Below are 12,820 nucleotides of genomic sequence, written 5' to 3'. Positions count from 1 at the left end.
TAAGGCCCCTTTCCGCTGTTCATTCAACGTTCTCATCGTATCGTATAAAGTGCTGGAAGATTCCTGTGAAAATTACTGCTCTACTTTATTCGGAGGGCCTGCATTGTTAGTTAAATTAGGCGCATCTCTCTCAACTTGGACACCATAGCAACGGTGTGGTATTGTTGTATTATCTCCATTGGATTCGCCTGTTTTCACTTTTGATGGGTATTAAATTGTTTGGGAATATTACTGCTTATTTTATAATGTGAAACAGGAACGTATGCATAAATCGGAACAATAGTGTACCCTCTCCTGTTATTTAGGGAATTATTGTGGAGTGCTTAATCCTTGCGATATAGATCTAAACATGAATACATAGTGTTATCATAGGAAAGAAAATGAGGGGGGTTTATTCATTTGCTTTTACAGAAAAAGGGATACTTCGTTTACACACACACACACACACACACACACACACACACACACACACACACACACACACACACACACACACACACACACACAAAAAAAAATTAATAAGACAACAAACAGAAGACAGAAAGATCAACTTGTCCGTCAGTATCATCGTAAACTTTTCACGATCAATAGGATCATTTATACCAGGGCCTAGATGGTGAACCTATAGCACGCGTGTCAGAGGTGGAACGTCCGAAAATTTTACTGGCACGTCGACGATATACAGGTGATATCCTTTTATACGCTTATAACTTATTCAACCTTTGTTGTTTTTTTTTAATTGTTACCATACGTACAAGTTAAATTTTGTTTTACACGAGAGAGCAGCTATGAAGACGTGCATATGATTGGTGCGGTATTAACAAAAGATCGCGCGACCCAAAGACAAAGGCAATATTTAGACAGTATCTAACTAAAAACTGGACAATAGTTTTTAGTTAGATACTGTGTTTCCGGTGCAACATATGGTTTTACTTGAGTCTCACAGAAACTATGCTGTAGTTTCAGGGAACATGTGATTCATTAGTTAGCGCCGTGTCTCTAATTGCACTATTTGTTGAGAAATATATTACACAGACTGCAAAAGGCTCTGTACCTCATTCAGGGATACAATAAAACTACTTGTTTTTCTTACATCTGCATTGCAGTATAATGGCTGTTGGGGAGGGAGTGTTGTTAACTGAGGGGAGCGAGTTACTATCGCCTCGACGTGAACATGCTCAAACATTTTTCGTGTGCAAGATATATGCAAAAACTTTTTAATGTCTTTTTTCGTAAAGCAGAATCAGCGGTGCAAGTTACACCAAGTTACAACCAGGCTGGCAAACATTATTATAGCATTGAATCCCGTCTAAGACAAAAGGTCTTTTCAACTGTAGATGAGCTACCCCGTCTAATACGGAGGTAGTAGCGTTTTTCCTCTCAAAGAGATGAGTTTTCCATTGCATTCAGGGTACATATGCAGTGTACAGACAAAGATAGGATTCACCTCATGATTTGCGATAGGCCACAGCGCTTAATACGTAAGAAAAGTATTAGAAGATGAGACAAATATGAATTTTATATTATATTCAAATTTAATATTCAGGGTTAGCCTAAAAGAAATAGACAGTTTAAACGCTTTATAAATTGAAATTTTTTGTTACATCAGAAAGCATTTAGTACTGTTTTATAGAAAAAGTCCTCGAGTTTACGACCTCCGCTTTTCGTTTGTCTTCGTGACGTCGGCATCACGTGAGCGCCCTTGACGTAAGTCGAGCAGTATGGCCGTTAGCCAGGTGGAGAAGGCTTTCTACCTGATTGAAATTGCAAAACCAATTCTGCTACTCTCGTGCAGCGTCGTTTTAGAACACGGTATGGTAATCAACCACCCACAACGCACTCAATCTACGATTGGAGCAAGAAATTTAAGGAAACTGGTTGTCTGTGCAAGGGGAAAAGTCCTGAGAGACCATCTGTATCCGAGGAAACAGTGACTCGTGTTCGTGAGACTTACACGCGCAGCCCGAAGACATCGAAACACGTGCAAGTTTACAACTTCAAGTTCCACAGAAGAATGTATGGAATATCTTGCGTAAACGTTTACGAATGTTCCCTTACCGGTTTCAACTGTTGCAGAACCTCAATGAAAACGACAAAATCCTCCGTCACTCATTCTGTATGGACATGCAGCAACGGAGTGAAGAAAGTGATGATTTCTTTGACCGGCTAATTTTCGGTGACGAATCAACTTTCCACATTAGTCGTACAGTGAACAAACACAACGTTCGTATATGGGGAACTGAAAACCCGAGAGCTTTAGTGGAGCATGTGAGGGATTCACCCAAAGTGAACATTTTTTGCGCTCTATCCCGTAAAAAGGCGTATGGACCATTCTTTTCCCAGGAAAAAACAGTGCGTGGAATAACTTACCTAGACATGTTACGTGAGTGGATGATGCCTCAACTACAAGAAGATAATGACAATTTCATATTTGTCCAAGATGGCGCTCAGCCGCACTGGCACCTTGAAGTTAGAAATTACCAGGATGAAAATTTGCCTCAGCGTTGGATTGGACGTTCAACTGCCCAGAACATGGCTCTTACATGTTGGCCACCAAGAAGTCCAAGAAGTGTATATATATATTGGCCACCAAACGAATCTTATTTCTTGAATTTATATCATATTTTGATTTACGTTTCATGAACATGGCTTACCATCGAAAAACTAACGACAAAGAAGGCCATCTTACCTTGGGCACAAACTGGTCCGGTGAAACTGGTGTGTGTGCATTCGCAAATGTATCGGTTCCATCCTTCCATGCAGTGACCTCCGTTAAGGCAGGGTTGACTTTCACATTGAGGAGATGAAGTGTGGCATGAGGGTCGAATGCTGCCCGAATCTTGTTCCTTGGCGTATGTAGCAATGTCCACTGCTTTTGCGTTCATCATGAGATCTCTGATACATCCTACGTAACCGTACATCATTTTTGCCGACCACAGTTCACTAGGGATTGTGGCAGTCTGTTCGTTACTTCCAATTCCTCCAACATACAAGGGACCTTCGAGATCCAGTTGGTTGGAGTTTCCTGGAAAGAAAAAAATACATGTTTTTGCATTAACCCTCGTTATCTCTCTTTTTAAGGGGTTGAAGTTAAGAAGTAGAAAATATTATTATAAGCGAAGACAGCCAATGAAAGTAAGTTTACCTGGAGCTGTAAAGTCGGCAGCGTACTCATCGACCGTCACCCTACCCGATTTCCCAGTCCTCCTCAATGACACAGAATGCCAGTGGGCGTCATCTACACGTCGTGTTGTTGCTTTCACTTTGACAGCTTCGGATCCCAGATCCAGCAAGAGATAAACGTGTCCATCGAGGAGTTCAAAGGCGAAAAAGTCCCGCTGTTCGGCTGCTCCACTATTGTACATGAGGAGTCCAGTGGGCTCGTTGGTACGGAACTTAAAGCTGATGGTGCCACTTCGAGAAGCCTCCCAGCTTGGGAGAGCCTAAGAGGAAAACACAAAGGCCGAGCAGTCAATTAATAAAGAACGTTTTAAACAGCTTGGATTTAGTGATACGTTTAGAATTAAACAGTAATATTTCACTTTATGTTTGGATTCCAAAGTATTGAGATGCAAAGACACATTCAGATGATTCCATGCCTCTTTTTAATGGATAAAGACTATCAAGACAAGGTACGTTTTCCGTTGCATTTGTTTGACACACACACACACACACACACACACACACACACACACACACACACACACACACACACACACACACACACACACACACACACACACACACACACACACACACACACACACACACACAGCAGCTACCATCACCGGTAACAAGTTCTCTAAAGCTTTACAAACCATAACTTACCAAGAAGGATTCTCTTGTGGTGAAGGTGACTGGATCCGCTGCTTCAACCTCTTGACAGTAGAACTGCATGTTGTCATGGTGACGAAGAAGTTTACTTCCTGACTTTGCCAGTCCGATAAGATCCAAACTAATGCTGTCTGCCACGAACTCCACCTAACGGCAAATATTGTAACTATTAATGCGAATCTTCAGAAAAAAAAAATATATATATATATATTAGGGTGGGGGGGGCTTTGAAAGGCTAAGCAAAATACAAGGAAGAAACTTACCTTTCTCATGCAGCCAACAAAGTTATTTCTCATTCGTGAGCCAGGCAGGGAAGCAGTCTGATTACTTCCTCCAATAAACAACACGCTACTGGACAGCAGAGAAAACGTGCCAGCTGTGGATCCTCTTTCGGTGTAAACTCCATCCACTGTTATTGAGAGCTGTTTGGAAAAGAGAGAAAGGGTTAATGCTGCCGACAATCAGCCAAAAAATAAAACAGAAAATGATACTATTTTATATTGAATGGACTAATTTGCACAAAATTCACTAAACTGATTTGTTAGGGGATTTCGCTCTCTCTCTCTCAGGACCTAAAATACATTAGTACCATGTAGACTAATGAAATTTTTGCATTTTATTATTATTTATTATTATTCTGTATTTTTCTGTTCATTTTTTTCCTGGTCTGGAAACCCTGTTCTATAGAACAAACATGGAACTCTTTTAAACCACCTTAGGCCACGAATATAATTTTCTATGGTGATAACACACAATAAATAAATGAAACTAAGAAGCTAATGAAACAATATATATATATATATATATATATATATATATATATATATATATATAAAATTGTTTGGTATCTTTAACATATATATATATATATATATATATATATATATATATATATATATATATATGTTAAAGATACCAAACAATTTTATAAGCTAGGTTTTAATCCTTTTTTTTTTTCAAGTAAGCAAACAGACAAGTAAGTCAAGTCCGCGCCTCAACATAGTTCAAGTCTGAGACAATTCGTGGTAAAGGTGGAGGGAGTTAGCTGCGATCACTTTCCTTAGTATTTTCCCCTAATGCAAAGCACATCCCCTTGCGGAGTGTGATGCAATGCATTAAAGGCAAGGGCCACTACCCAGACCTGCTTTGACCTTTACTGAGGTCTCGTCAGTGGGAGCCAGACCCAGAAAATGCCAAGGTTGAAGTAATGCAGAACTCATAAATTTTACTTAAACAAGTTGCTTATATATATATATATATATATATATATATATATATATATATATATATATATATATATATATATATATATATATATATATATATATATATATATATATATAACTCTTACACACGACAGGCAGAAGGACCTATAGTAAATAAATGCGTTATGTGAGCAGTTACTAATGAATTATACCAATCAGATGAAAGCAAAATAAAAATAAAAAGTAATTTTGATATCAGAAAGAATAAAGTTCAATACTGTATTCAGTAATACATAAAGGTTCCTCATGTTACTGACGAAAATCGAACCCAGGTCTTTTGTACCAAAGGATTCGTCTGTACCGACTGAGGTTCATAATTCTATACTATGAAAAATTATTTATGGTGTGTCAGCCAGAAGAAAATTCAGTAAAATATATATGATGATACATTTAAAACGATTATTATACTAAGTTAAAAATTAAAGAAAAATCACGGTATTAATTCCTTTATAAAGTTTATAATAACTAAACTCTAGTTAGCACTTTCATAATTTGATAGCATATTCACAAACTCAGTTTTCTTTGTTTATGCGTAACTCTGTCACTATTAAATTACTATTCGTATCAAATCCCGCCGTGGGCATGGATGTTGGCGATTGTCTATGAAACTGTTAGATGGCGTTGGTGGATTGAGTGAGTGGTGGAGACAGAGTGTTGTAGAGTAGATGCCCTCCCTCGATGAGTCTTTGGACTCCCTGGAGGTGTCAAGTAATGATATTATTCACATAATATTATTGCTTATCATATAGTATTATTTTATCTACTGTTTTATTTTAGATTTTATTTTGACAGACAATTTCTTGCCCGGTGCGAGACCGTCACTCTGTTCGCTGGACACCCATGTATAGCGCCCTCTTAATAGAAATCTTTAATTAATAATTAAGTAGTTTGGTAAAACAAACCAACACAAAAACATTAAGAGAAAATATAATTTCCTTAATAATGTTAAAATAATTGGTGGTTGCGTTAAAAATTCTGTCATATTTTATATTAGATCTTTATTATCTCTGTAATAATAATGTAAAAATCGAGTTTAACTGAATAATGTAATTAACATTAGATACGCCATCTATTATTATGTTTCCAAACTAAAAATCTGGATTGTTTATAGTCGGTATAGACGAAGCGCTTTGTTCGGAAAAGACCTGGGTTCGATTCCTGTCAGTGATGTGAGGAATCTTTATATGGTCTCTTTCGAGACGAAAGGCGAGTTAGTCGGTGTCCTACGGTGGTAGGGTTTTTCGTTCCCCAGAACAAGCAAACCGGCCTCGTGAACACACGCATCTACAAAAAACATAGGACACACCGAGTGGCATAGGGCTAACCGCCTTAACCTAGAAGCGGTCGCGGTTTCAAATCTTAATAGGCGATGCCTAATAAAACGTAACGGGCCACTAGGCCTAATATACGTGAAAGAAGAAGGATAGTTGAATGATAAGTACACATTCTTGAGTAGTTCAATCCTTAAGTGCTATAATAAGGGATGAATACATTATCCGACAAAGATACGACAGGTGGCGCCACTAGTTTCTTCTATTTTCTTCCCTTCCCGCTTAAAGCATAAAATATTCGAGATGAAATTCGATCTGGAATATCAGTACCCTTTATATTAATTTATAGCGATGATATTGTTACACACCACCTTATCTTTATCCGATCTTTTACTTATAGTCAATGTGACACCTCCAGAGGGTCCAATGACTCATCAAGGGAGGACACCTACTCTACATTTCTCTATCTCCACCAACTACAACTAACCGCACCTACACCAACGCCATCTACCGCCTGCCACCACGACTAGTATTTCCACAGACAATCACAAACATCCATGCCCATGGCAGGATTCGAACCCGCAGACTTTCGACTAGACAGCAGATACGCTAACCACTCGGCCAACCAGGCAGGTTAATCACAACAAAAGAAAGATCTCACTTGTCTGAAGTCGTGGAACGAAAACCCTCCACCTCCGTACGAGACCGGATAACTAACTATTGACTATTGCATTGAAAGTATCTGACAAAGGGTCCTCTTGTCATAAACGGGTCTCTAACCCTTAGTTTTCCAAACAAAGGACTCGTTTATACCAGCTGAGCTACGCAAGCTCCTGTTAGACGTTGCATATAGAATTAATTCAACATAAACGCATCTGTATAAGATTATCTAAAGGTTAGATAATCCGGAGATGCTGCTATTGCAAACATTTAGTCAGGACAGCATCAATTACATAATAATACATAATAATTATAATAATCATACAATTTTCAGAAAAATAAATTTAATTCCATTATCTTAATAAACATTGTAATGTCCTTCTTCCAATGGTGAAGTTGCATTTTAGTATGCCGCATTAAAAAAAAAAAAATAATAATAATAAAGAAATTTTGAAATTGCTCAGATCAATGGTTCTTAACCTTTTAGTAGTCGCGGCCCTCTAAGTATCCTAAAATATTTTCACGGCTTCCTAGTTTCTAGTAACATAATAATAACAATTAAACTTTTAAAAAAAATAGTGGTTTTACTTACTGATTAAATGAAAAAAAAATCAAAAACAGAAATCAACTTTACTTAAATATTAGTATTGTTTAAAACTTCAGAGAATCAGTTCTATCACACGTCCAGTAGACAGATGTCAGGACTTGCAGTGTTGCAAGTAGCGAAAAGTAGACCTGTGGCGCCACCACAAAAGAAAATACTGATTAAATAAAAAAAAAATCATAAACAGAAATCAACTTTACTTAAATATTATTATTGTTTAAAACTTCAGAGAATCAGTTCTATCACACGTCCAGTAGACAGATGTCAGGACTTGCAGTGTTGCAAGTAGCGAAAAGTAGACCTGTGGCGCCACCACAAAAGAAAATACTGCATTAAACTGCGTAATTCAGATTACTAATACAAAACGATACAAGTTTGAAACAAAGCAAAATAAGGAGCAAAAAATAATTATTTTAATAGATTTCAAAATTTCAAAATTTTTAAATTAAATTACATTAAAAATTAAATTAAATTTAAATTAAATTTAAAATTCTTAACTAAATAAAAATATTAATCAAATCCTGGAAAGCCTTTTTATTTTTCAAAAAGGAGTAAGCAGACTTTTTTTTTAGTCCTAACTTTTTTTTGAAATCGATGGGTAGCCTGTTTCCATCTTTGGTGATCGTTGGCAGTTGAATTCATTTCTTCGGAAGATTTGTAGACTTACAGTGGACAAAAATACGGCAGATAGCTGCCACCATCTCGTTTTCTTAATTCTTACTTGTATCATTTTCTGAAACTCTGATTTCCACAGTCGATTTTTCTGATTTGAGGCCATAAAAACCCGAGTTTTCAAGACACGTATTTATTAGCATTAATAGAACGATTAACCTAAACTGAGTATCCTGCAAAGTATGGATATGTTCTTCATCCCAGTTCTGAGTTCTTTCTTTTTCCCACTTAGGAAAAACCAATCACAATACATCTGCTGCTTACGTGAAAACTACACAATCGTCGCACTAAGACTATTAACTTTACTGAAGAAAATGGAGGGGGGGGACATCGCAGAAACTTTAAATATGAATGAAAAATCCATTGTAAAAGAAGATTTTATATTAAATATAATAGAAATAAGCCTCAAAGGCAGAATTAAACTTTTCAACATTAGGCAATAAATTGATTTAGTCATCAGCAAAAGATCTTTCTTGGAGATCATTTAAGACGAACCATTTCTTACATTCCAACTGCACGGGAATAAAGTTCTACTTCCTGCTTTTCCTGAAAAGATCGATAATGAATTAAGGTAGTAAATCTTTATAGTAACTCAGAAAGGGAGAGAGGGATGGAGAGAGAGAAGAAAGAAAGAGAGAGAGAGATATAATATGCCTTCTCTCCTACCAGCTAGATTAGCTTTATTCACACAAACGTTTGTGTTGATCAGCAAAGACAAGGGTTGCCTCCATGATACAGCAAATAGGACACGTGCTTTGTCTGTCGGAAATTGTTCAATTACAGTCTCAAAGACAGCGTGGAATTTGATCGAAGATTTTTCAAGTAGTTGAATTTATCAGTCTTAGGTTTTTCTATTCTACAGATAGCCAAACAGAGATAACATCAATACCTCATGATTTTAGTTAACGTGTAGTCTGCTTTTCCCAAGCCTTAAGGTTTATAGCTTCTGCAATTATACCAGTGTTCATCCTTCGAAAATTCTTCAAATTGTGCATGTTTAATAGATTTTGTATTTGTCAAGTGAATACGGAAATGGCTTATTACCAATTTGGCAACGATTAGACTTTGGAATCCTTTCCAGCTGTCCCATTTTTTATTATTATTATTATTATTTCTGTATTTAGATTTTAGCAGAATGTAAAGAAGATTTGGAGGAACTTATTATGAAAGTTAAAGAAGAAAGTGCTAAATATGGTCTTATAATTAACCTCAAAAAGATAAAACGTTATGGCAACATGTGAACTTAATGATTTTGAAGTAGATGGGTGAGAAAATGGAAGCAGTTAACAATTTTGTGCTCCTAGGATCCCGAATTGATAAAGATGGGTATTGTACTGAAGAAGTTAGAAGAAGATTATTACTCGGAAAGAAAGCAATGAAAAATTTAAGTAAGATCTTTAAAGATAAAGATATTAGCCTCACAACAAAAATCAGAATCGTGAAAGCAATGGTATTCCGTGTGGTACTGTACGGATGTGAAAGTTGGACTCTGAGAAAGAGCGAAAGAAGGAAGATAGATGCATTTGAATTATGGGTTTGGAGACGCTTACTAAGAATACCATGGACTGCAAAGCAAACTAATAAATCAGTAATAGAGAGAATAAAGCCAGATTGTTCCCTCGAAGCTATGATCATTAAGCAAAAATTGTCATACTTCGGACATATTATGCGAGCAAATGACAGTCTGGAGAAGATGACGATGCTTGCTAAAGTTGATGGAAGCAGGAGAAGAGGAAGACCAAGAATTAGATGGGTGGATGGAGTTAAAGAAGCAACTGGAATACGCTTGGAAATTCTGAAAGATATGGCCAGGGACAGATCTGAACGGAGAGTGTATGTTTCGTGGAGTCGCCAGGAGTCGGAAACGAGTCGATGGAACATAACAACAACAAATTTAGATTTTCGGTAATATTTAGAGTGAAAAAGTCTAGGATTGTCAGGAAGAGGTAAGAACTGATCCCTAATGCAATAAGCATAAAACGAACAAACAGTGCCTAAATGCACACATAATTATTGGACATGACCTGTATTTTTTCTTCTTCAAAACGCATAGTCCAACTCTCATCGGAAAGGTACACCAAATAAATAAACTGAAAATTGAAAAATATATTTTATTTATCTATTTTATGATAAAGTGTAATCTCTATGATCGGGAATTTTTTAGATAAATATTCAGACGTGTTCATGCTGCTTGTTTTTAAACATCTTCAATTCTACATTGGAAGACTTCAAATTTCGTTGTTATTTGTAAATATTTTACAAGGGAAAGAAACAACAGCTTTTTTTTTTAATTCACAGTTCTTAAAAATAAACATAAAATTAAAGGAATCTATTTTTATAGCCAAGGAGTGTATACAAAGTATTAAAATGCCACCAGGGAAACATAATCTAATAGCTTCACCATGGGATATTTTAGTTTGCATTTACGTTCCACTCTTGTCCTATGCTAGCATATTTTTACACACCCGAAACAGCATAAACAGAGCCTCCTCCTCCCGTGATTTTCTTGACATTCCTGTCTCCTCTTCAGAGTTGTTTTATGCTAATAAAAATGACAAAAAAGCTTGCTTACTTAACTCTCTAATGCTATCGTATATAGATGTAGACCAACATGTATCGTAAAAGAAATTTGTCAAACACACACACTGAATCTCCGCAGTATAGATCTAGGTGGCATGCGTGCTAATTCCTATCATTCATCGAGTCCAATAACCTTTCTGCAGAGGTAAAAATCGTGGTGGTGGCAAGTCTAATGTGCCTGCATGCAGTGTTAACCTATTAGCATACATTAATATTTAAAACTCCGACAGGCTACTTTGGTGATTAGTATAAGCACTGATGGTTGGAAGGGTATGGATAGATAATGCATCGAGAGGTTTAGTCGACTCGCTCCTCAGGCCTTCTCGTGATTATTTTTAACATTTTGGGAACAGAAAAGTTTTGCGAAGTAATAAAACTAGCAAGCATTTAAGTTTATAAGACTTTAGGTTTTTACTGTTTATTTTTTGTCTTCAATCACGGAGTTTGTCTTATTAAGGTTTCAAGGCTTGTTTCTTTGGTTACAATAATAAATTATGTTAAATAGTTATTGGTGCTAGAAGTATTTTGATTCTTACTCGATTTCATCTTATTATTTGGATAAAAATAAATATATAATTATATATATATATATATATATATATATATATATATATATATATATATATATATATATATATATATATATATATATATATATATATATATATATATATATTACTCATAATCTATTAGTTTTTCTAAAAAAAGACAAATTAAAATTTATTTTGACGCTGGAATAATACACCATGTTACTTTTGATATAAATGATTAATAATAGATTTGGTCTTTTCTTTCTATTTATTTATGAGATCACTGAGCCCAAAACTGGCAACTAAAAGACTGCAAACTAGCATACACACTTTAGAAAAGTGAATGGCAGACTGGAGGATCCAAGTTAACCCCTAGAAAAGCTCAGCTATATTGTTTACTAGAAAGAAAATCCATACCATGGAGGACATTTATTTATTGGGAGTAAAGATTCCATGGCAGACTGAAGTTAAATATCTTGGAGTGATTCTTGATAGTAAACTCCTATTCAGCAAACATATTAGTTACATTACCTCAAAGACGTTCAAAGTCTTAGCACAGCTCTACCTTATGATCAACAGACAAAGTAAACTGGACACGCAAACAAAATTAACAATTTACAAGATGGTAATTCGACCGGTCATCACTTACGCATCCCCAGCATGGAGCCACACCGCAAATTCAAACATTCTAAAACTTCAGAGATTACAGAATAAGTACCCTTGGTTCATAAGAGACACGATCTATAGAGAAGTTAAAATCCCTTATATTTCTTCCTTTCTCATAAATCTAGCTCAGACGTTCTTTACCAAGACAAGCAACCATCCAAACCCGTTAATCAAGAAAGCCTCGGAATATAATGAAGCAGAAATCAACAAATATAAAAGACCAAAGTCTATCTTAAGTTCAGCTAAACACAACTAACTTCACTGCACTCAATGGGCGAGCATATAGCTCACAAACACTCCATTCAAAGTTCTTTCATTACAAGACAAAGGGGAATATGAAAAGCAATTTTGCTTCACCCTTCTAGCCAGAAATGTTAATGTTAATGTTCTATTTATGGATTCCGTGTGGTGACCGGGATAAGAATAGCCCCACTGTAGCCCATGCATGTCATAAGAGGCGACTAAAATGGGCACAGAGTTTCGCTCTCTTAGGTTTCTTCCGGAATTTCGCTCTCGGTAAGGGAGGGGCTTATATATTTCGGGGGGGTTTGCCCAGAGAGAGAGCATTTTCAGTCTCTGAGGAGGGTGTTCTCCGGCGTGGCCCGTGAGAGGCCTTGTCGGTGGATGATTTTCCCTGGAATATGAGCGGTTCTGCTCAGGGGGTGGGCATCACTGAATGGAACCAACGCTGAGTTGGACGGTCTTTCGGCTACTCGTAGGAAGTGGTCCGGGGGATCG

At 36.5% G+C, this 12,820-nt stretch overlaps 1 protein-coding gene across 2 annotated transcripts in view; it reads right to left on the bottom strand.

The window, feature by feature from the left end:
• Nucleotides 1–12,820, bottom strand: part of LOC150097753 (neurexin 1-like) — a 353,871-nt gene that overhangs the window by 49,861 nt on the left and 291,190 nt on the right. For both annotated transcript variants that reach the window (XM_090407704.1, XM_090407706.1), the window contains exons 5-8: nt 4,098–4,256; nt 3,829–3,981; nt 3,146–3,443; nt 2,690–3,025 (exon numbers count right to left, since the gene is read on the bottom strand). In XM_090407704.1, the coding sequence (XP_090263830.1) occupies nt 2,690–3,025; nt 3,146–3,443; nt 3,829–3,981; nt 4,098–4,256 (946 nt within the window). The remainder of the gene's footprint in view (nt 1–2,689; nt 3,026–3,145; nt 3,444–3,828; nt 3,982–4,097; nt 4,257–12,820) is intronic.

The sequence above is a fragment of the Typopeltis vanoorti genome, chromosome 17 (assembly GCF_054136105.1).
Source record: "Typopeltis vanoorti isolate ZY-2024b chromosome 17, IOZ_Tvanoo_1.0, whole genome shotgun sequence".
Classification (NCBI taxonomy): Eukaryota; Metazoa; Arthropoda; class Arachnida; order Uropygi; family Thelyphonidae; genus Typopeltis; species Typopeltis vanoorti.
This window is presented reverse-complemented; position numbering and strand designations above follow the sequence as displayed.